Raw genomic sequence first — 26109 nt, 5'->3', positions numbered from 1 at the left:
AACAATTATACTGAAAGGAATAATTATTCCTGCTAACAATTTATAAGAAATGGTGTCCTCTTTGTATGGATATCGGATGGATTCATCACTACAGAAAACTCCTCTCTGGAAGGGGACACGTCTTGAACCGAGAATTGCAAAAGGCAAGCCAGCTAGCAAAAAGGAATAAAAAATACATTACAAATGCAACAAACTCTGGTGATGATTATACCCCCACATGTGCAAAGAGAAGTGCATAAAGAGGAACGGGCATGCAGCAAATTAGGAGGTTATGCACTTCCTTTGGCCAATGAGTACTGCCTTGTCTTCACAGCTCCCAGGAAGGACTGTTGAATGATGGAGAGCAGGACAGGATTCCTCTCACCTTTGCATTTGTAGCACATCAGGTATGGAAGCATGCCAAAACCATGATTCAGTAAACAGTTCAATTGACAACCACCAAGTTGTTCAATCTGCTGCTACTGCCACAGTTATGTGGTACCATTCCTTTATATTCCAGTGAGCAATAGTTGCCCCTTTATACCTTCTCTGGACAGCTTTACAAGTCAGAAGAGCATAAACTTCATTTCATGAAAGCAGAAAAGGGGTGCTTCTCAAGGAGTGCAAGTGCAGAAGGAGTTTGGAAAAAAGGAGGAGTTATACATGCATGCAAACCCCTCACTTCCACACACACTGCATAGTTCCCCGGAACAATGTGGTCACTGCACAAGCCATACAACCTCAGGGCATGGAGATTTTATTCCCCTATCTTCAACAGAAAGAGTAAGCCTTTGGCTCACCCTAAATTCAACAGGACGCAAGATTAAGGCACACAACACTTTGTGCTACTGCACTTCAAGAGACCTGCACACTAACCAAAACTAGCCACTTGAACAACAAATTAGAAAAAACCAAACACATTCAGAATGCAATACAAATTACTACAGATTAATAGAATCCCATTTTTAAACCCTGATGCTCCATACCCGACACACACAGTTCTGCACAATCTGTTTGCATACAGGTATGAATGCCCTCAAAAAGAAATAGGTTGCATGGTAAAAATAGTAGAGGGCTACCAAGAATGTTTAACAAAACAATAAATAGTCTTCTTTAACTTAGATATGTACAACACTGTGGCACTGAAGTGCTTAAAAGCCCTTGATTTTGTGCTCTAAAATTCAGTAGTACTGCACATAAAATGCATACCAATCTATAGATTTGGACAACAAAAATTATCTGAGGGGAAATGCTCCTAATCTAGTAAGGGATTGGAAGGATGAGAAACAACCTCCTTCCTTCCTGCCAGAGGAAGATGTTGCTGTAGTCTCAGTTCTCTGGACTTCTGTGTCAAGGCATAGCCCACCTCTTACTTTCCATATACGCAGCTAGCCCTAAGTAAGTGTATACAAAAAAAAGCAAAAGCAGAAAGAACAGGAGAAAAAGAAAGGTTAAAAGAGTTACCAACCAAGCAGTAAAAGAACTCTTAGGGAAGGTAAAAGAAACACCAAGTTACACAGTCAATACTTGCAAGAGGTAAGGTGAAAAAAAAAAAAAAAGACAGACCAACCTAGGGTCCTTTTCAACCCTCCTTCTCCCTTCAATCTCTACCCATGAAGTTCTCCAAACTAAGCCTGACTCCCAGGCCCATCACAAATGATGCAATCAATGATTTGCTATTGATTTTGTTCTTCACACCATAAAGTGACTGCTTAAAGTAATGCTTAAGTTTGAGAACAGACACAGCAGAACAAATAACAAATGGATGGCTCATAAGGTGAAAATTTCCTTGAAGTGACCTCTGGTGAATGACACAGCTTTGTTCCACAACAAAGTAGTTATGGGCCGATCACAACGCCCATGTATTCCAGCTAAGCCCATCGCAAAAGAATCAAGTATCTCTGTACTGTTAGTCATAAAAATCAAACCTCCCCTCTGAAAGTGACAGAAGAAAACCACTGCCATTGTGAAGAGGGGTTGTTGCCAGTGCCAGACCAGTGGGACTGCAAGTGACCTAGCTCTGGAAGCTGTCCAAGCACACCAACAAAGCAGAAGGACAACAGCATGGGCTAAGAGCCAAGCCAGAGCCTTGCCAAAACACTGGCCCATTCAGACAGCAGCCAGCACAGAGCCCTGGAGCTGGACTCTGCAGTACAGTGAAAAAACATACCCTTTCCTACCAGGGGAGGGAAAAAAAAAAAAATTTCCTTCTTCCTTTTTCCTAGTACTAAGGAAGAGTAGCAGGGTTTTGAAAACACTACAGCCCAGACCTCATTTCTGCCCTCCCCTTGTGTTGATATTGTGACAGCATGTCACAATATACCATCAGTTGTTTAATATTTGGCTGACTTGTGCAAGGGAGGAGACAGGAGCAGCATGCACTCATGGTGAGGGACAATCACTTGTCAACATCACGCCATCGTGTGTTTCCAACACCATTTGCCCTATAAAATATGTATGGAAAAAGGTTTCATCCTCTGTCCTGCACACATACTATCAAGACTATTTTTGGAAAGCATTTTACTAGATCTCCAGAATCAGAGAATGACAGGTATACTTCTTCAGAGTAGGTAGTTTTAATCATCATGGTAAGCAACTGCTCACAAAATTTAAGTTCAGCCTAGAAAAACTTATCACAGCTTCACCACACTGCCAAACACTTGTGGTTCACAGATGGTGTCACTGACATCATGTCACCAGCTCTGCATCGTCCTTCTCAAAGATCTGCTCTATGAATAATGGTGCCATGGTGGCTTAGTCCTCATTTTCTCTTCCCCACACCTGAATGTTTCAGCTTCTCAAGGTGGGAGATTTGAAAATTTTCAAGAGTGCTGGGGTGTTTATGGGGGTCTTTTTAAAAATGTAACTGCCTGCTGCTAAATCAGATATGAAAAGCAATGGTATGTGGATCATGGGAATGATGAAGTCCTTCATGCAATGACAACACATGCTTTTCCATGCAAACAGAAGCTGCTTGAAACATGTGCATTCTTCAGCAATATTGAGATTATGATGCAATTAGTCTGTAATTGCTTGCAGCACCTTCCTGTATCATGATCATGCAAACAAAACAAACTGGTTCTGTTTTGCTTTTTAAGTAAGAACCAGTTAAAACAAGTGTCTTCTCTTTCATAATTTGTTTCACCTCTTTTACTTTGTCTGCAACCAATGCCACTTTGCTAATTAAGAAGCCTTTACATTGTTTCCTGAAGTCATAACCTGCAAAATTTAGGTAAGACAGTATGAGTTGTAAAGTTTAGGTATCTACCCATAACAATTAATTGGAAGAGTTATGCACTGAAATACAATACAGCTAAAAAAAGCTTATGCAGTGAACTTCATGAAGTGTTTCTTCAGTTTCCCCTCAACTGTGTGACAGATCTAAGTAGTAATTCCATTTGTCTTATTGCTGTTCTCAGTATATTTCAGTGCTTAAAGGAGGCTTGCTCCATGAAAGCTTGAGGTAAATTTTAATTTCTACTAACCAGATTACAGTAAAATTGATCAGACTCACTTAACACTGTTAAGCTGAAAAGTCACAAAACTGTAACATTTGTAGTTTACCTTTGGCTCAATCCAAGGCAGTTATTAGCCTGAAAAGATGTGCCCATACTGGATTTTGATTTCTTTTTGGTTAAAGTACTTTCTAATGTCAGCATCTACTCCCTCAGAACACAGCCCATACAGCAGGTTTAATTTACTTTTCAGACACACACAGGCTGGCTTCACTATTAGGAAGGGGGAGAAAAGCAGAAGTCAAACCAGAGGGGCAGTAACTCTTACTGATTCTGGCAGGTGATGCCATTAAGAAAAACTCCTCACAATACTTAGGGGGTTTGTTCTATTTTAAATGAACCAGCAAAGTCAAGTTTTGTGGGATTTTAAGGGTTTGGTTTTCTTTTTAGAAACACAAACTTATTTTCCAAAATCAAATCAAAGTTATTTCAAATATACAGCTTAAGTACTTTCCGCAGTGCGAGTCTCTTTCCCTTGAAGACAATGCAGAGACTGGGGAAAATACTATGGCTTTTTCATTAGGACAGGTAGGACAAACAAGCAGAAGAACTGGCATAAGTAACAAAAGAGGCACAGACTCTTACTTAGCAAGTACAACAGTAAGGTTTCCCTATAGTTGTGATAGACATGTTACTTTTGCACCCTGAGATACACCATAATTCCAGAAGACATGAATACATTTTTGCATCATGACTGCAATTTCCCAAGTATGAAACCTCCTGGCACAGGTCTGGATGTGACTGAAGATACCAAACGATAAATTTGTCTTCATAATGGTACAGGGTCTTAACTTCCCAGATACAACTGAAGAACAGATTTTAGTAGTAAAGGAAGCTGTGCACATCCTTGCCAGATTTATCCACATACAAGTCTAAAGTAGTTTAACAAAAGAAGAAAAGACTCAATGGTGGATCACTAGGAAAAGAAATCCTGCTCATCTGCCACAGCAATGTGCTGCCACAGTAAGTTAAACGGCATGATCTTCCTACAAATATACAACTATCCATTTTTGCCCTAAACAAGCTACAATTTCTAAGGGCAAAGTCTGGCACATTAAAAAGATCAGTAAAAATTAACTGGGCTCAGTTTTACCTGAGTTAGAAATTGGGGAGTTTAAGTACTTCTTTTAAGTAAGGAGTGGATGTGGCAGAGGGTCATTAAAGGCTCCCTCTACCGAATACTTCCCATGTGACAGTACCAGAAAGCATCCCCCAATGTTTTCCAAGTCAATTGTAACACTGAAGAAACTGCATGAAGGGAAGATGACAACAGTATGTTAAGAGGAATTAAAATGTTGGGAAGAGGTTACCAGTAGGGTAATCACAGGGATAAAGCCAACAAGCTGGTGTTATGCAGTGCATAAGCCAGCATCATTAATGATTAACTAGGAGATGTACTGCTGACAGAGCTGGCGATTCTTTGATACAGTGGAAGATCAAGGTCTGCCAGTTCTGCCTGCAAAACAACTCTAAGACTGAAGCAAGGGAACAGATGGAGATATGTGCAGTAACAAGCTCAGTCACTGGAGGTTCAACAACTCTGATAAACTGGCAACTTGTCAGTTCAAAATACAAGGGAAAAATAACGTCTGCTTCCTGTGGTTGTACTTCAATATAATAGTGTGACCATTAGACAATTCTTTTCCAAAGACATTAACAGTTCAAGCCACCCAACAAGAACTTCTTCTGAAACAGCATTCAATCGGATTTTACAAACATGTTCGGTTTCAATTCAGTCTTAAATGCAGACAAGAGAAGGACAGCTGAAGTACATTCCTCATCTCAAAAACTAAGAAAGGTGAGGTTTGCACAGTTCAGCAGAACATAAAGGCTGTAGATCAGCAAATTGCATAGGCAGTCGGTATCAGAATATCAGAGCACAACTGACCCAACAACCACCAAGAAATACGGAGCTACAAATACAGCTGGCAATAAAGATATTCAGTGAGGGAGATACATACAAGCCTCTGAAAACAGTTTTTCAGTCAAAATACAGGAGGTAGAAACACAAGCAGCTTGACTGATAAGACTAAATATTTTAAACCATTGTAGTGCACCTGTCCAAGAGTGACTCATACAGTATAATGGATTTAATTTCCTCACAAGCTGAAGTGATTTCTGACTAATAATGCTGGTAGTTTTTTCCATAAATACCCCATATAACACAGATGTATTTCATTCCAAGCTTCTAATCTTTATTAGGTTTCTTCACTGTTACTGGGCACAAAGCTGATCTCTCCACAGAACTTAGAAGTTCATCATTACCACTCTGAAGAGATCACCACTTTATATGCTGCCCTTAGTTGTCCTCTCCAGCCTCCTCATGAAGGACATCCCGTGACACTTCCCCACACTGTATTTCACCAGCCATATTGCTACCACCTTTGTATTTACTGCTCCAAGTACCCCGCTTTGCTGCCTCACTGCACATGCTCTTCCCCCCCCCCCCCCCCCCCCCCCCCCCCCCCCGGGGCATTTATGGCTGCACTGAATAGGGCAGACTCCGGGGAGATGTACTGGTACCTTCCTCCCTTGTGAAAGCCAGGGAGCACTTGCTCCTACAGTCCGCTTCTCACCTCTCAATTACTTATTTCTACATCTAATCCCATGACTAGTTTCTTAAGATTCTGGTGAAGTAATCATTTGAATGCGCAGGTGTAAATAATGAGGGGGGTTTGGTTTGTTTGTTTTTTTTAACACTGCCTTTAGCCTGAGTATTCTGTCCTCCTGATATATTAAGAGAGATTAGGAAGCAAATAGATGTGACTGGCACCAGGAAACATTGGATGCACTTCCAACAAAGCAGCTTTTAACATCTCTGTATAAGCAGTAGGTAGCAGTAGTCTTTCTCCACAGCTTAGAAACAATTTTAAAAGATTTTTCTCCCAGCACTTCAAGAAGAGCCACCACCACTTTTGTGCTATTATCTAATACGAACTTCATTAGTATAGCTTTACACCAGAAGTGACACCTAGATGTCGGACTAGGAAAAAAGCTTAAGTAGTACGTTGAGGTTTAAGTCTCCTTACACACAAAAATTACCATAGAAAGCACAAGTTAACACTTCTGAGTATGCGATAAATAATTACTAATTTCATCAGCAAAACCATCCATAGTATTCATTTATACACCACTAGAAATCCTGCCTGAAAAAATGTGTTTTGTGAATGCTTGGTTAGAACTTTTGAGGATTACTGTGTGTAACTGCCTACAGTCGAAAGGGAGGGTTGGCTGTGGTATCTCATAGCTCTTTGCAGATGAATTTAAGACTTTGGCTTTTCCTCAGTACCAGAACAACATTACCTTCCATTTCTTAAAAGAAGTTTTACTGTTCAGGAGGGCACCTTGAAAGATATATGCTTATTTCTTAAAAGATGCTTTAATGTTCATGAGGGCACCTAGGAAGAAATACACTTAGACCATCACTCCACAGTTCACCAAGATCAACCCCTGCATTTTGTCATTCAGCTCTCTCCAGAAAAGATGGGCAAACACCATCTCTCTGCGTGAGCATTTACTGCTCTAGACAGAAGTACAATGGGGTGAGTCAGAGAAAGGGAAATGGATGAAGCAGCACAAAAAGGGACTTTCTCCCTCTTTCACTTACTTTCCCCTTTTCTCACCCCTTGTTTCTTTCTGGTGCAGTCCCTTCCCTTTTTCACCACCTGCTTGAGTCTCTGGTCCAAGTCCTGGATGTCAACAGGAAGTTACTAATAACTAGGTATGAGACTTCAGACAAGGAAACAATGTCAGAGACCTTTTTTGTTTTGTTTAAGTAACAAGACTTCAGATATTTACATTACAACTCCCTTTCCCTACATTTTTCCCCATCTCAAATCCATTTCACCCTCTTGTATACTCTGCTAAAGAATACCTTCAGAACCAACTCTGAACCATTGTGGCTGCTTGGCCGCCTCATAGTTATGACCAAGCTTCACTTTAGCAGTAAAGGCTCTTGTCTGGGGCTCCTTCCATTGTCAGGCTGCCAACTCTTTTACCCAGTTTCATACACACTGCATGCATTCTCCACCACTGTATCAACAAATGTACCTGAAGGATTGAGAGAAGTACCATATCAAGTCCACAGACCTAACAAGCAGTCGCTGCACTTTGTTCAAGATGAACTGCACCTGGTTAGTGTGATTTGTACAAGTACCAGATAGGAAGTGGTGCTTCTCAGATCTTTCCTCACCTGATTGCAGGCTGAGCCCACCCGAATACCCTTACCATGGTCTGGACAGAAATGGGGCCAAAGCTGGATGCAGCAACTGCCATTTCTCAGCCTCTGTCCGTCCCCCGCCAGCCAGATCAACCCAGAGTTGATCTCACCCAGCAATTACTTATCAATTCCACCACAGTGCATCACCCTGCACGTTAACCCTTCACATAGTATAAACGTGGGTTGTTATGTTTGCTTTAAACAGACTTTGAACAAACACAGATCAGCAGTTTACTCCTCAGAATAAGCTTGGCTTCAGAGATGATACTGATCTGTAGTAGTACAAGATTAGCAGTCAGTATCAAGTAGAACTCATGCCCGATGACGTTCAGTGCTGCCCAAAAGTATTTCCAGTGTCACGAATATACCCAAAAAATGAAGATAAAATATCAATCTCCTTTTCAAGAGGTTTACCAGATAAGAAGCAAAGTCTTGTTCAGAGCACAATAAAATTATTAGCTTATCAGGTTACATACTAGAAGTCCAACCTAGTGTCACAACAGCAGGTTTTACTTCAATTAATTGCAAAACTAAGTGGGACAAAGCTTTTGAGACTGCTGCAAAAAAAATGAACTGCCTATCTACCAATCTAACAGTCTTCAATAGGCTTCATTACAGCCCCCTTATTTATGAGTCTTTACCACAACAGTAGCTATATTTGTCCTTCAAGAAACATGATTAGCCCAGTAAGTGCTTATGTTCTTAAATAGGTCCTTTCAATAAAAGTTCACCTGAAAAATACACCCCTTTCACAAACAAGAGCATAAAAGAAAGTTAGTTTATTTTGCCATAAGAGGAAGCAGTAAATTGCCTCCAAAGCATGACTGAATTAAACTGTAGGAAGGAAAAGTTACAATCAGAACACTGATACATGTGGTATAAGGCCAAGTTTCTGAGAACATTAAGCCTAACACCCAATAGGTTAACGCAGGCTGGCGCAGGAGCAGAGCTATGGAGGTCCCTTTAAAGGAAGGCATCATGACATTAGCCTTTGCCAAACCAAACTAAGAATGTTTTGGTTTTGTTTTTTGAAGTAGAAGACAATGTGGTCTGACCACCTAAGTATCTTTTGGCTGTGTTGAAGTGGAGAAATTAAGCCCTACAGGCCTGTAACATTCCCTTCTCTTGAAGCTGACTCAAATAGGAAAGCTCATCCCAGAAGCGACCTACTCAAAACTTTACTACTAAACACTTCCCCTGTACGGAACATCAGTATTTGCAGTAACTGTTTCAGAAGCAACAATTGTGGCAAACTACTTTTGTTTCCCAGAAATTCAGTGTAGCCACGTTTGAAGAACTGAACTCTTAATCCTCTCACACACCGGTCCATCATATAGAAACTTGCCAGTGGGTTGTGTCCCTTCGGCTCCTGAGCAGAGCAGCCAGGCAAAGCTCTGGCAGAGAGCTATAGAAGCCCTGCTCAGAACCTAGCACAGGGAGCAGAGGAAACCCAGCAAATCTTTGAGTTGCTCTGCTCTTCTGCTCCATTGGTGGGAGGATGCTTCAGAGACCTCCTTTGCTCTGTGCTTCTCCTTCCCCCAGTCACACCTACCCTTAGATCTAAAAGAAGCTGTGTGATGAGTGTCACTGAAGGCAGTGGTTGTAAGAACCAAGATGACTGGAGGAAAAGAAAATGGATTTGGAGGTGAAGTTACAGAACCTGAACAGGACACATGAAAATGGGCATGGTTGGACATTGCTGCAAGAGAAAGATGCTGACATTAATTTGTCATTTATAGTTGGAAGAGCTAATCTAATGCAGACAGCTGAAGACAAAAGATACCAGATCAAGTACATCTTTGAGATTAACTTCAAAACATTCCTAGAGTTGTAATCCATAGACACTACACCCTAGTCATGGCTTTTAGGCTATTCAGAATTACTTCCTGAACATCTCTAAAAGGACTTGGGAACACAAAACTATCAGAAGAACAGTCTGGGGTTCTTGGAATGTCAGTCATTATGGATATGCACTGCTCGAGACACTGGCCTAGATGTCTAAGGTGTTCAATTTTTCTAGAGCCCTACCAAGGCTTGTTTAATACCAAGTCTCCAAAAATTCCAATACAAAAATTGTGCTTCCCATCCAGACACAGAAAACAATTTAGAAAATGGAGAAGTATCACACTATGAAATGACACTTGAAAACCATGAGTTTTCCCCAGACATTTTATCTCCTGATAAAACATGGCAACAGGAATTCGGAGCTGTAAAGTGGAATTAACTATAGAGCATTTTTTAATTTTTAAAGTTTTTTAAAAGAAGATCCCTAAGACCTTCTAACATGTCTTGTAAAACTTCACGAACACTCCTGAAGGTAAATCAATGTTCGGGCAGCCTAGGGTTTTTTTCACAAAGACTTCTTCACAATGAAATATCTGTGCTTACTCACTACTGCAGATTTGTCTTATTTTTTCCCTTTTATATTCCACTATGGGCCTACCCCAACAGCTGAACCAGACAAAACCTTTTATTTAATTCTCACATTGCAGGTATGATTCCTTTTGCTTCCCTTAGCCTCCTACCACAAGTTCTTCTTTCTATTTTGTGATGTTACAAAACTGAGGTGCAAGTCCTATTTGGGACCAAGTATCCTGTTTGAGCTAGTCTTTGATTAGGGAAGTTTGCACAAAAGTGCATTTATCAACTCTTACTTGCAGTGTTAGACAAATTTTTTTGCCATCAGTTCCTTCACTGAGAAGCCTATTCCTTTCAGGATGTTCTCCTGTCAGCATAACGTTTTTCCACTAGATGTGGGATCATTGGTATTACTGCCCAACAAGCTTTCACGAGCCAGCCATGTCCCCTGCTGAGGATATTGACTCTGAAACATACTACTTCCAAAAACTTAAGCTGCCTTGGAGGGAGTCTCAAGCCTCCTCTGAGTCAGTCCAAAACAAAAACCAGTCTGAATGTCAAGACTCTCCTGTTCCCAGACTGATAAGCTTTCCCCATCCATTTTTAATAAATGGCCACCTTGAAGCTAGAAAGCATTCAACTGGAACCCACTTTCAACTCAGAAATGGTAATAACCCAGATCTCATACTCCCTAGCTCTAATCTTTCAGTAGCCATAAAATGATTGTTCACCTCTTGCATGAGGCTAAAGAATTCCCTAAATCTAAAGTTGAGACCAAGAAAGAAAGTCAGTCAGGTTAACATGTCAACTACACAGAACAGTAATACGTACACTACAGTGATCACTTTCTCACTAGATTTCAGAAAACCTGTGTTGCTTTAAGGTTTGTAAAATGTTCAGACTGAAGAGGACTGCTCTGGATAGCCTGTGTTGTTGTTACAAAACTGCAAGTACTTCACAGTTATTTAAAAAAAAATAATCTATCATCATGGATGCCAGAAGTGATTGTTCCAATTATGCACTCTAGTCCCTTGCACAGACACAGGCAATAAAAATTCACTATGTGAATCCTACAGAAGTAGGAGAGACTGGAATCACTGACAAGTCTAATTCTTAAGTTACAGTTTTTAGATACCTTGGCTGTTAAAAGTTACAATAGCTGTCCATACCACTCCTTAGATGTTTATACTTTTAAGTGAATTAGCTGCAAGTCAGATGTTTCTCCACTGCTTTAGAGACAGAAAAAAATGCACTCTTAATTGACTTATTATTACAGGAACAACTTCTTCAAATCAAAAAATGACAAATTAAAACAAATTGAGCAATTCAGATTATCTACTTGCAACTGTATAAGTCCAAAATTGCACAGAGCTGCAACTGCTAGTTCACCTGTGCACATATTAAGGTACACACAAACCCTACCAGAAAAGCAGTTTCCTGAAGTTATGCTGAAGATATGTCAGTACATGTCAAAATGACAAACTTCAGACTATCTTCCTCAAAAGTGAAACTATGCTAGTGGGAACAACCATTCTATTTACTGCATAGGACAAATGCAAGCTTTAATAAATAAGCATTTAAGGGAAAACTACAGTAATACATGTAGAGTTCCACAGATTCCCGATTACCCTTTTTAAATTACTGGTTCCACCCTTAAACCAAGAATACATACTTCTTACTGGTTAATTTAGCATATACATGCATCAGAAGACCAAAGATCACGACGATCTCTAATATGGTTTGGTCAACCACTGCAGGCAGAAACAAGATATGTAGTTTGAGGTTCAAGACTATTCTGAATAGTTAAATCTTGGTACTCTAAACCAGCTCACGCCTTACTGGACTTGCATACAATCAGGCATAAGATATTGTTAGAAAAACCTACTGAAGAGTTAAATTGTTCTTTGTAAAAATCATGTGGCCTTGAAAACACTGAGCTTCTTTTCTACAAGAAACTAGGTTTTCAGCCTTTGTATCCCATGTTGAAGGGTTTAAAAAGCCATCACTTCAAAAATAAAAACCTACGAAAGCCCAGAGTCCAAATTAAGACTTACTGCTGTAGAAAGTATATGGAAGCAATAGTCACTAGCTCTAGGTTTGAGCATTCCACTACAATGGAAGTTTTTTAACATCACAAGTGTTTAAGTTATCATACTAATCCATTCTGAACAAGATGTGTATATATTCCATAGCATTTTTGGAAGCCTGTAGTAATCTTCTCCCCCATGAAAAAAAAAAAGCCTGGACTAGCTAATACAGTTTACATCCTTTCTCCATTTTTTTCTGCTTCTAAAGCAAATGAGATTAGCAATACTAGCAGTCAGAGATTAGTTCCAGATTTTCTGTGCAAACAAAAAGTAGCAACAGCACCATTCGCATGCATATAACTATACATATATGGGATTTTGCCTTATAAAGACTATCTTCAACTCACAGTCACAGTGCTGAACTCTTGGAAGGCATACATTTTACTCCCATCACCAAAGCTACCTATATATTAGCTACTTACAGAGAAAATTGGCAGGGTGAACCCCACTGTGTAGAGGACAGTGGATGTGATGGTACTGTCATGGAACGGATACTTGATGCTGTCATCATTACAGAAAAAGCCTCTCTGATACGGTTTTATTTTGGCCAAGTTTAGAACACCAAGGGGTAAGCCAGCTGTTGGGGGAAGGAAAACAAAACAAAAACAAAAACAAAAAATACATGTAGTTAAATCAAAAAAAAAATCATTTTTAAACATGCATGGAGGAAGCTACCAAACATGCAAAACTCAAATTTCCTAAGTATCATGCAATGCACACACTTACCAAATGCTGTTTATAGACATCTATCTCTTTCAGAAGTCTACTTCAGAAGGACTCTGAGGTTACCCACCAGGTACAAAAGTTAAGAAATTACAGAGTTCAGAGTCCTTTCATCAGCAAGGTGTGTTGCCACACACTGAATCATGATTACATCCAAGGAAAGCACTTGCCACTCACAGACTGAGTAGCTGAGAGCAGGCTGCCTTCTGTGCCCTCTCCTTCACCAGCACCCCATGACATTAGCTTGATTCTGAATTTCCAGCCTTGTCTATACACTATAATCTGATCAATGTTTAAAGAGAACAAGACAAAAATACATACAGGTTTTGTCATAGTTAGGGAGTTAAAGATTTCATGCAAGTAGTTTTCATGCAGATGAGGGGACCAAGAGAACTGCAGACACTAATGGGAAACAAGTGTTCTACTTTAAGAGCTGCGTTTACAGTGTTTGTACAGTTTGGAATATTTCTGCATGAAAATTAACATATTATGTACAATTATATAATATAATAATTATAAAAGTTATTTACTGAGACTTAGGTACTCTGACCTTGCATTGTGTGACATTACCTATTCCCTCTCTTACTAGTTGACTTCCACGCTACTGGCAGTCATGCCAAAGAGGCCATCAAAATCTGACACTTACATTCAGATCTAACTTATTTCTGACAAGAATCAGCTGGGGAATAGAATTTGCAGGAGTAGTGACCTCAGGAAACTCAGGTTTGTCATTTTACTCTACTTTCTCATCCCCCCCTCTTTAGTTTGATCCCCTGAATAAGTAATAGATTGACAATAGATAAATTGGGCAATGCTGTAGGAATTGCAAAATTCCCTAAACAAAACACAAAAAGTAGGTTTTGGTTTAAAACAAGGTGAAGGGGAAACTAAACTTTGTATTTTTCCCCCAACATCCATGTAATATGCAATTCTGCATACAGTCATGGTATACCTGATTAGATGCTAAGTGCAATTATTGAAGTAGAAAACTACTCATGATGTAAACTGCTGTATTGAGACCAAAAAACATTTCAGAGATGCTCATGTGATGAGATTGCTTTGATTTCTGGTGACACCTGTTAAAATTACTATCGAACAAGTCATTTAAAGTGGTTTTAAATAAGCTTATTCCCACATGCTTCATTAGAAGAAAAGACATCAAGAGTGAAACACTAGCAACAGTGATAAATTCTGGCTCCTTCTTTGGGCTCCTGACTTGCAGTGCAAAAGCTCATGGAGTGCATACCGAAACTGCGTGTGTGCTTGGTAGCACCCCAGCTCCTCTCGAGAAAATTGCTATGGTCACAGAAGGCAGTTTGGCAGGAATTTAAAGCCTTGTATGGAACAGAGGAATTTTTTCCATAAAACATCAGAAATCCAAAAGGACCATCCACACTTTAACAATTGATGCAGATGGGGATGCTGATGCAGCAAAGCACTTTAGCAGATGCTTATAATCCCATATAGCAGATCTGAACAGAAATGCAAATGGTGCTGTGCTGTTTAAGCACAAAGTTTTTCATTAAGTAGGATGGTATACCTTTGAATCAACTGCATCTCAAAGGTCTCTCTGCTCTTAAGAGCTAGACCTTGCAGAATACAGATGGCAGAAGTAGCTGAAACAGAATTGCAGCCCTGCAAATCTGAAGGGGGCCACACTGGAAGAACTAAGAAAGTTCACTTGGATCAAAGGACACTGCTGTATGTTCACATGTCTGGAGCCAATTTTCAGCTCCACTCAAGGCCATGGCAAGATTCCACTAACTTAAGTCAGAGCCCATGTTTCCTGTCTTTTTCCTCTGCTATTGCATACTCAGCATCAGGATGATGGAGTGGCAAATGCATTACCTATTTGATACAATCCTACCTTCTCAAACAGGTCACCAGATTTTCACATGCAGAAATACCACATCCTCATGGTTAATTTAAGCAGCAGCCAATGTTTTGCAAAAGCTGGCTAGTTCAGACAAATACCCATTTTCCAAGAAAAGCTACTACAACTCAATACCAAGAATTTTTCTGTTTTGTTCAATTACATTTTCAACCTTACAGCTCAACCTTTTTTAGACAATACTGCTTGTTTTTTACAGTAATATTTTGAGGTGGTTTGCTTTGGGTTTGTTTCTGGGTTTAACTTCATTAGGATGGGCCATTTCATTTTTACCAGCTGCTGAAATATGTTCTCCAGGTGCTCCAGTTTCAGAAACTAGGAAACAGTCCAGCAGTTCACTTGAAAACATGACAGAGTTCTTAGTTCAAAAATTCCAGAAGTTTCTTGCCACCAGATTACAGAGGTTTACAGTCATGGGTCATGCATTTTTTTTCAAGGGGAGACCTCTTTAGAAACTGGAAGAGCACTGTTACATGAGCGTACATGAAAAAAGAGAAAGCAACCAGTTTGACAAGCAATGTTTTAAGGCTACCAGCAAAACAATGTTTTTATATGAAGGGCTTTTTTTATTATTATTATTTGTCTAACTGCAGCAGAGGGAATTACTTATTCTGTAACCTAGTTAAGACAGAAGCTTGAGAAATTAGGGAGAATTCCTTGACAGTGTTATGCACTTCAGTTTGCATTAAACAAAGAGGAAAGGAACTCAAGATTTAATTTAAGTTTTGCTTTCTTCTCATTAAAGTCTTCTTTATGCTAAATTTGTTTATAAAAAATAGTTTGTGAGAACTCAAATAACCTGCAGTTATCCAAATTTTTCTGGTGCTATACATTTAAATACTTCATTTTTGTTCCTTTCTGTATCTGTTTCATTGAAAGAAAAGGATGCACCTTTAATTGAGACTGAACTGACCGACTGCATTACGCAGTAGTTAAAGTACCTTAAAACTGTGTGATCTGGAGTTGGAATTAAGAAACATGTTTTTATTTTCAGCTAAGTAATTCTGGGAAGGGGAGGGGGAAGAGGAAAAACAGCAAATAAGGGTCAGACAAGGAGAGTTTCACAAAAGTAACTGCAAAATTAATTTGTATAGCCCGTAGTAAAGAATACAAGAAACTGGAAGTTGGCTACATTTTACACTAAATGCCCACTTCCATTTTTTACATTTCTGTTAGAATTCCTACTGCAATCTAAATGATGCACTGCTTGCCAGCAGCGGAATAGACAACTTGGTGAAGTGGCATTTAGTTGAATGTTAGCCCGCCCCAAAACCAAGTAGTAACATTTTCACCATTGCTCATTGTGGAGGGAGTCAATACTTAGTACATGTAAGCAACAGTCCTGAAATTTTCACTATAGAAGAAAGAGCAGGGAAAAAACCACACACCAACAGAAGACACTAAGGTACATAACAAGCCTGTATCCCCACCACAGGTGCCCAAGCACCCCCACGACCTTCTCAAGCATGTGAACTTCTGAGGAATGCTATCTGTTCAGCTTCATTAGCCTCTACAAACTGGAGGACAGAGCAAGAAAGATCTATGGGAAAGATTACAAGGCTAAAAGGCAATCTCGTAGATCAGCTCTCTTGCTTTGTCCTCTTCACAATGTGCCTCCTCTTCCTTTGTTAACCTTGCCAGTAAGTAGCAGCAGTAGGCTCTGAGGGTGCTCTTCTATCTAGGCAATTTTATACCTGAAGGGATCATAAGGGCTCAGCTGTTATTCATATCCTTCTAAAGAATTACCTCCAGTGGTAAAAGACTGTTCCTGCCATGCTTCAGATTCAGAATTGGGGGTTGTTTTCTGTTAAATTAGTCTAACTGATCTTGTCGAGGACTGGCGGCCAACAGGTTCTGGGCTGGTTTACTACATAGTAGCAAGAACCAGATCTGGTTTCTTTCCCCTTTATACAGGGAAAACAACGTGATCACTTAAGCGCTCTGGAACTGGCCCACCCAAGACTTCATAAAACACTGAGAGGCACTTCTACAATGCTCACGCAGACAGACTCTGGCTAACCCTGAGAGCTACAGCAACAAAGTTGGAACAGGAAGAGAGACTGCAGAGATTTGAAGCCTTTGCCTATGAAGGTAAGGTGAAAAAGCTTCATACACATGCATAAGAATAAAAAGCACACAGGACAGAGGGAAAGGAGAGAGGCGAGACTAGTATTTGAATTACTGAGCAGGGAATAAACAGCTTTAAGTTTTTGGCTAGAACTCGTAAGAAGAGAATGACCCATGGAAGCTAAACTAGCTGAAACCATTACATAGGGCTATGAGTTCACAACAAGTTTCCAACCTCTAATCTGTAGGTTCAAGCCAGTTGTAGCACAGTTTTCATTGAAAACCTATGGATAATTCACAGTAGTATCAATAGTCTTCAGGGAACTTTTATTTAATCACATCTGGCTGGGCAGCACAGCATGACACAAAAACCTGTAAGGAAGGAAGGGAAGTCCAGGCTGGGAGAGAAGGGAGGAAGCCACTGTGAGAATGGGTCTCCACCCACAGAAAGGGAATGCCAAGAAAAAACAATACCCAAAGGAAGGGGGAGGTGAAGTCTTCCTTTGGCAAAAGGAAGGGAAAAAAAAAAAAAGGAGGGTGGAGGTAAGGATAAAGACTTAAAAGACAATATAGTTCAATTTTATATATTTATTTTTTTAATATTAAAAATCATTTAAGTTCCACAGCTTACCCTACAAATGGACATGCTGGGTAACAAACCATGTTGTTCTACAAAATGTAGGCACTGCACTGTTCCGATTTGTGCCATTTATCACACCTGGAACTGAAGTTTAGAGACATAAGGAGTTGGATTCTGATATGCAGGTGTCCATTTGGCTTTAACAGCAAGCTGCATGACTTTCCTCCTGTTCAGGAGCAGTATCAGTATTTATAGTTGAATTAGCCCCTTTTACAGCTGGTAGTTACTATACTTAAGACCAGCAGAGAATATTGTTCAGCAGGAGGTAGCTTCCAGAACTGAAAATACTGTCTACGTCCTAGTTAAAATTTGGGAATGTTTTCCTAATTAAGTCTATGGACACAGTTTGTCCTGTCCTACCCTCCTCCCACCTGTGGCCAGCCATGGCTATCCCCCTTCCCTGCCACAGCACTACTAGCCTTTCATACCACCTGTCCAAAAACAACAAGAGCCCATGCCCACACAACACAGGTTTTTAGGGAGCACTTGCTCACCTAGCCAAGTGCGTGTGTGACTGTTAGAGCTGGCTTAAAGGACAGAATAGGAACATGTATCCAAGGGTGTGGAAGAAGGGAAAACAAAGACAGACTGTCCATAGTCTCAGAACAGCTTAAGCACCTCATAAAATCGTTTCCTGGGCAGTGGTGCTTTCTCCTGCACAGTTAAAGGTAGTTCAAAGGAATGCACTGTTGTTGGATAGGTTTGTTTTTTTAAAAACATCCTTTAGTTAAACAAATAGGCCTTCTTATCTGTGGAAGCACGGAATCTTCATTTGAGGCCCTGTGCCATCTTAAAAACTTGTGCTGAACTGGTTTTCCCAAGTTCTCCAAGACACACAAGACTCCTACCTGGTCCTCAATCAGGAAGTTCTCATTTAAACAAGTTAATATCTAGAAACTGGGAGAAAGGCTGTTACCCTTAAGGGCGAATATGGCAAATGAGAATATTCTAGCTTCATCATTAACCAAAACTTCTTCCTCATGCTGTACTGAACTCACAAGTGCTAATTAGGAGAAACTGTACTAGACTAACAAGGGACTGAAAAGAATTTTTCTGTTTCTCCACAGTTATCCTGAAAAATAGGATGAGTATGTTCTGCACTTGCTGTACTGACAGAACGTAATCTTTGGCTTTTGTGAGGAAATACACAATCTACAGTTAAGCTAGGGGGTGCTGAACAGGAATTGTGGGCTGTATCTGAGAAATAATCTCCATAAAACACAGCAAATCACAGCCTGAAAACAGATCAGTTCTTCAGCTAAAGGCTCCTCATTTAAGGAAAAGGTTCTTTTCATAGTTTACATTCTTATTAGAGAGATGATGCTGTAACATAACCCCACAGACAAGTAAAAGCCATCATTGTGGGCTGAGCCTATACAGCTGGTAGTTACTACTGATGACAAAGGAAAATTGGAATATTTACGTTTTCCCACTCATACACACATATTTGCTTTTACTTTCAGCCAGGACAACCACATTTGCTTTGCTGCTCATTTTGCAGCGTACAATCTGGGGTAAGGAATTACGCGAAAGATTTCAAGAAACTGGAACAGGTCAACCTCATGCTGTTGGAGAGAGTTTGGTAACATCTGTAGAAGAGACCATTCTTTGCAGAACAGCAGATGTGCTTGAAACAATCAACACCTCTTAGACAAGAGGTTCTGGGAATACAGAAGACTACCAAGAGGAAGAAGAGATTAAAAAGAAAAAAGCAAGCATGTAGTCTTGGCACCTAGAGGTGAGGTATGTACAAGAGAAAAATCAATACTCTTATTTATTTTCAGTAGCTGAATGAATGGGTAGTCCACAACTCACCTCCTAGCCACTTTGGAAGGACTTCACCTTACTTTCCCCTACCCCAAGGAATACAACATATCCTAATACCAGCACACCGATTGTTCTGATAATGCCAGAAGCTGTTGTTGGCTTCAGTAAACAGGATATATGTGTTTAAAAGCATAAACTGCATTCTAAACTCTGCCACTATTCTACTTGCAACTATACACTACTTGTTTTCAAGTCCCTGATCTGGCTAGCAGAGAAGCCAGCAGAAGCTGGCTCAGCAACCTGGGCCAGCTGACAACAGTATCCCTAAACTGCCCCCCCTCACCACACCTCACACTTCTGGTGGAGCCCAGGGCAAGGGTAGTGGAGGCAAGATGCAAGGAAACAGTCCTTCAAGCTGGACCAGCCTCAACACAGAGGAGTGCATTTCCTACCCTAGTCATTTACTAACAGAACTACATCATACTCTAGTTCCTCTGCTGTCAACAATTTAGTACTACATGGGAGTGCTAGTTCAGTCATCTACATTACCAATCCATTACAACAGGTCACAACTCTTGTTTAAAAAGAGAGAAGTGTATTCTCCCTTATACCTGTACTTCAATCAAAAAAAATGGGCTTTTAGAAGCACTAAGTACCTATTAGTCTAAAAACCATGCAGTTCTTTCCTGTGAACATTTACAGAACTACAAATATAAAATAAAAAACTGCAGAGACAAGACAGTAATAGATCCCAGCCTGCTCTAATACTTGCACTGAAAAACACGCAGCTCAGGCAAGCTGGTTGCAGGTCACAAAGGCTGTGCCCTCAGCTCTGCTCCATTCAGGGGGCAGAGAAAGTTGAAGTTCAACAGCAGATCAGCTGCCTGGCAGTCATTAGCAGCTCACCCAGTGGCACAGAGGCCAGTTGCCCTGATTACTGACAGGAGGATTTTAAGACCCTCAGACTAATAGCTGAAAGATGGGGCCCGGGGGGTTGCAGGTAGGGGAGCACTGAGAGGGAGAGGTCAGTCAGCAGCTCCTGGTGTGCAGTGCTGCTCATAGGGTGGGGGAAGAACCCAGCTGGCTGGTGCCACAGTAAGAGCAAGCTCCCCCACTAGAACCCTCCCTGTTTAGGGGAAATTAAATATTTAATCACTGCTTGCACTCTGTGCTCTGTATTCTGCTCACTGTTAAAGGCTTTGGCTGTGTTGTCCAGAGAATTAAAAAAGCCCACAGATACAAAACCATGTACACACCCCCAAAGATCAAGATCTTCTACAAACAATCCATCTAAAGCACTGGGCTTACAGACAGGGAAAACAATACAGCAAAAGAAATTTAACTATCAAGGTCAGCTGTTGGGAAGGCAGGGAGGGATTGTTTGTTTGTTTTTTTTTTACCACAGGTGACACCAACTCTGAATGTTGTTTAAGACCCCTGCTTTTTTAAACTCCAGAAGTTGTAAATAGTTTTTCCATTTTAATCTTTGTTTTGTGGGAATGCACAACAAGAGGCTTTCAGAGTATTTCATACATAGCTATACACCCTAACCATATACCATATAGTTATATAACATATACCTAACCTACACCATTCAGTCTTTAGAAATATAATTGGCAATTAGTTGTCAGGAGTGTATGTAAATGCTCTTTTCCCAATGTCTTAGAAGCGTAACAATATTTTTGTTAAAGACTGTTTAAACAAGTCAGGGCTTACAATGGCAGTGCTACAGAGGGATTCAGTAAGCTTGCCTACTTTGTCATCCACTAGAAAGTCTTTTCATACTGTACACACTGCTGCATGCTATCATGTTTAAGGGTATTTTTAGTTATCAGAATCACTATTTTCATGGCACACTCACGTTTACACTGTAGTGCCCAACAGCACATTTTGGGAACATAAGCTCTGTATTAAGCAGAATTTTAAAAGGAAAAATGAGAATAGCCTGCGTATTTTAGAGCTATTAGAGCAATTGTTTTATACTGATTCAGAATACTCCTGAGTCTTCTTACCAGAATTTGAAAAGAAGTTTATACATGGCTTTTGGTACTCTAGTATAATGAATAATACCACAGCCTAGAAAGTCTTCCAGTACTTGCGTAACAGAACAGGTGTCACTTCCCATTTCAGAAGAAGTTACAAGCATCAGATTTGTGATCTTAGTTTCTATATGTTAACGACTAGAGATTTAATTTTCTAGTGTTGACGACTGGAGTCTTAAGATTCAAGAAGAGTGAATGACAAACAACCAAGCCTGCAAGCTGCAACAGTGACCTTACTTCCATTTGCAGGATCTCCATTAGCATTAAACCCAGCCACCATACTGTCCTGGACTATTTTAACTAAGTACTAGTACTGCAAGTATGGGCTCACTCAAGTAATTTCCCCGAGTCAGCAAAGAGTTACTGACCTCACTCAAGACATACCAAAGGGGGGCACTGGCCAAGATGATGACCTTCGGAATGTAATGGGGAACAGTTCCTGACTGGAGCATTTGTAGGGCTTGATCTCCCTGCCTCCCTTCTGTATCAGCATTAAATGCCCTCTTGACCCCTTAGGGCCATATATGCTCCCCAGTAGCTTGCCTCACATCAGAAGATTCCCTGGTTACAATTTTCTCTCAGGTTTTCCCACCACTAGCTTCCAAACTAGGCCCTTCAGCTTAAGGTAAACATAGTCAATTGCCCTTCAGATGCTTTAAAATAAGGTAGGTAAACTTCAATACATACATGTTTATTATCATCCCAGTACTGCAGTTTCAGTTAATACCACACCTACTGTTACATTTCAGTGAGTCAACCATCCAAGACTCAGAACAGGCTTACAGTGATCTGCAACAACAGAACAAAGTTACAGGAATGAAAATGCACTAAGAATAATCTGAAGAAAAAAATTCCACCTTATTCTAAGAGACTGAAGCTACTAGAGATGCCGAAATTTGATACATAATCCCTTCTACACTTAAAGCAAAAAGTGAGCAAAACCCCCATTTGGTACAGCTTCCTCCTTCCCTAGGAAAAGGATCATGTAACAAAAAAACTATGATCCTTCTTTTATTGCCAGTGATGCCTAGCTAAGATCTCGAAGCTACCTTATGAGATCAAGCAAACCCCATTTGGCCCCTCTGAAAGCTGCACAATTAGCGACCGCAGCTAAAGTACTTTTAGTACTTAAAATGTTAAATCTGCTTAAAATCAAGGCAAATTCTAGCAAGATCCACTGTTTCAGTAGCATCATCATAGGAATAAGGCTGTCTTGATATGGCCTCTGCATACCTTTGGTTTCATTTAGTAGAATCAGGGTTTACAGCCATTCTAAGACAGGTGCCTGGACCCAACATACTTGGGCTTTTTAAATTTAAAATAAAAAGCTTTATTTTCCTATTGGCAGCTATCAAGATGCCACATGAACAGGAGATGCCAAAACTGCGTTGCCGTACGCTACAAATAAATCTGAAGTATCTTAACATGCTTCTGAGTCAAGACTGCTTCTTGGTTACAGAACCTGCAAGTTATTTGAGAGCAAGACCAGTCTACCTACTAATGCTTCTTGCATAGGTTGTTTCAAATCCTGTATGTAACTGAACATGTTAAACAGAAAGAGCGTTTAACTGAATGTGTTAAATACAAAGAAAGTGCACCAGACAGTTTCAACATTACTTTTCTGTATTACATTCTGCTAAAGAAGCTTAGTTGAGTCTATTCTTAGCTTCTGTACAAACAAGCAGTCTTGACTTTAAAAGCTGGACCTGACTGTGCTAGAAGGATTCACGTGCCCAAAAACCCAGCAAAAGCAGTTTGAAAGACACAGTGCACATTTATCAACGGAGTTTTTAGTTCTGTGCCTCTGACATCAGTCTCATAACTTTGAAAGGAAAAATTCTTCCCAGAAAGTGGGTCAACTGATAAGCAGCCCATTGTTAAAACAAGAGATGAGCAGAAGATCCTTGATATAAGTAGCACAGTTTTCTTCCAATTTCTAAAATGCAGGACACCATCACTGGCTGGAAAATTGCATGTGGGTCTACTCACAGGTGGGACTGAGGTCTATTGCTGCAGCAGAACCAGTTAGTATTTCCTGATGTAGTAGCAACTATGTTATTCCAGCAATCAAAGAAAGTACCTTGAGGAAATATTGCTTCTTCAGCATAGCTTTAAATTATTTTAATTCTTGCCACAAAACTAGGCTAGAACTAGTGAGTTGCTAGTCTGACTTTCCAGCACTTGTGGCTTTTTTCAGTTGCCTTCAGTCAACTATTCTACCCGATTCTACCTCCTCCAAGAAGGAGGAGCTTCTCTTGCAGGATAAGGAGAAGAACCGATCTTCAGCCCCACCACCACCACACTGAGTGGATACAGCAATAATCAAACCAACACCAGTGAACCCAAGTTTTTTTTAAAGCCATACTTCTGTGGGTGGTATTATCTTGCCAATAAGGTTCTGTGCAGTTCTATTTGGCACTTTTTTTTCCTCCACATCATCCAAGACGATTCTAAGTCTCCTGGACTAATTCTGGAAAGAGCATTATCAGTTGTTGGGGATAAATCAAAGTCACTTGGGAAGGCTCCAAAGCTCAAGTCATCACTCGTCATCAGGTACCTTCCAGAGTCAGGTCACCTCTTCATGCTACCTGCCTCCAGCACAGTCATGGACAGAGGATTATCACAGCTTTATCCTGTCATCAGCATCTGGTCAATGCTCCTAAACAAAACTATGCAGGCAACCAGTAGTCAACTCTTAACTTCCCCTCCCACATGGCAGTGACTGTGTGGGTTTCAAACCAAGCTGCTTTTTTAGTCAGTACGAGTTCATGTTATCCAACTCTTTAAAACCAGGTCAGCACAGGCTCAACAAGCACCCAAGCAGCTATAAAGTTGAGGCAGGATCTCTTCAACTACAGGAGATGAGCTATTCTATAACTTAGCTGTCGTGTGGTACTTCGTTTTCTACAGAAAACACATCAGAAGCCACTTCCCTCCCATTCCCTTAAGCAAAGGTCACCACTCTCACACATGCTGCAAGCACTCTCCTATCTGTTTAAGGTTAAAAATTCACCAGGACCCACCCAAGCAACTGGTAAGGAACCTCACTGCTGGAAAGCATCTTTCTCTATTATTCCAAAAGAAAAGAATATAGTGCCAAGTTCCAAGATTTGGCTCTTGGGAAGGCACTGGAAGGTGAATTAGGATTCACTCAGTGCTGTAAAAAACAAGGTGCAAGAACTTTTATTTTTGAGACAGGGGTTAGCCAGAGTACAGGATACACTTTAGCAGCAGTACCTAGCAAAGCAAGAACCAGATTACTCATGCTGAACAGCGTTCATTAACTAGTTGTGTTCGAACCTGTAGGTGTCCTTGCAAGACTGAGAGTCTCTGTGTAGAGCACCTTTCTTTATGGTGCAGAGGGTGGGGGGAGCGACTTGCCAAGAACAGTAACAAGGGACAAAGTCACAACTAGAGTATTCCGTCTGATGTATTTGAGAAATCATGGTAGGAGAGGGAAGATTTTCCTTGGTTTAGGTGACAGCCACGTTTCCAATGAACTGAGAGTCAATGGGTATCATCTTGTGGTACCTGGTGGACAGTGCCATTTGAAGACAAGATACTCTTTTCACATGAACCTGTTACAGCTTCACAATGCATTCATACACTAGAAAAAAGATCTATCATCCACATGGTGTGGAAAATAAGGATGGTGACACAGATGTCAGTGTGTCACAAGTAATAGGGGAGGAGGTTTTATTTGAACTAGGGCAATCAAAGTGCTAGCCCACATAGGAGGCCTGCCTCGACCGAACAGCAATACCTTAGTCATCACAGAGACAGCTGCCTTCAGTGACAGAAGCAGTAAACACTCCCAAAAGGGAAGAACAGCACCTAAAGCAACAACCTTGCACAGGCTGTACACAGTGGTCCAGCCATCTCACTCTCCCAGGTCACATACTGCACCAGCGAACTCACCTGTCCTATACACATACATCTGCTGTTCAGCGTATTGCCCTGTATCACACAACATTCCAGCAGGCTGAGTAGTAAGCTTAAAAAAAGTGATGTAAGCATTTAGTATTTCTGTGTTCAGAGTTCACATGTTCTTGTGTTTGAAAGACTAGAAGAACTTCTCCTTCCCCTACACACAAAACTAGTTTCATGACCAAAAAAAGAAAAAAAAAAAGATACCAGCAGCCACCTACCAGCCTCCGTTTTTGCACAACTACTGCTTGCAGCTCAGGGTGCCTCAACACCCAAGCAGCAGACAGCTCCACTGGTAGAAAACAGCTTGGCAGCAGGGAAATTTTTCTTCTTGAACGAGCACAGGGTAGGACATAGTGAGGGGAGGAACCCCTACACATACACAAACTAGCTTCTACAGCAGTTTTAAATCTAACCAAGTAATTATTTACTACTTCCAACACACTGCAGAATAGCAGATCAAATCAACTAATTCTTTACTACTTCCAACACATTGCAGAAGGGCAGTTCAAAACAGTGACAGGCCGGCCAACTTCTTTAGAAGACATCCATTCTTCTAATCTTAGGTTGTACATATTCTTGCATTACAACAGCAATCACACATTGACAAGTACACTCCCTAATTACTTAAAATAGCTTGTAGGTGACTGGATAGTCAGGCAAGGGACTAAAAGAAATTCGTTGTACTCCGTCCTTGCACTCAAGTTAGACATTAGCCACAACAAGCATGGCCCAAATATGAGTTGTCCTAGGACAAGTCTAGCATCACAGAGAATGTTTTCCTTATTGCTCCAGTCACCTCCACAGAACTTATTTAACCTGACTTAGTCTTAGTAGGAGCTTCATCTAAAGGTAAATGTATTCAGTAGTTCTTCCACTGATTACAGGAGTATC

At 40.5% G+C, this 26109-nt stretch overlaps 1 protein-coding gene across 2 annotated transcripts in view; it reads right to left on the bottom strand.

Annotated features, from left to right (window-relative positions):
* Positions 1–26109, bottom strand: part of PLPP1 (phospholipid phosphatase 1) — a 67909-nt gene that overhangs the window by 36934 nt on the left and 4866 nt on the right. Inside the window, exon 2 of one of the 2 annotated variants that reach the window (XM_055791524.1) lies at positions 12581–12735. In XM_055791524.1, coding sequence (XP_055647499.1) covers positions 12581–12735 — 155 coding nt within the window. Of the gene's footprint in view, positions 153–12580; positions 12736–26109 lie in introns of both variants that reach the window. The other variant, XM_055791525.1, reaches the window with a different exon arrangement.

The sequence above is a fragment of the Falco peregrinus genome, chromosome Z, assembly GCF_023634155.1.
Source record: "Falco peregrinus isolate bFalPer1 chromosome Z, bFalPer1.pri, whole genome shotgun sequence".
Lineage (NCBI taxonomy): Eukaryota > Metazoa > Chordata > Aves > Falconiformes > Falconidae > Falco > Falco peregrinus.
Note: the sequence above shows the minus strand (reverse complement) of the source record. Positions and strands in the feature narration are given on the sequence as shown.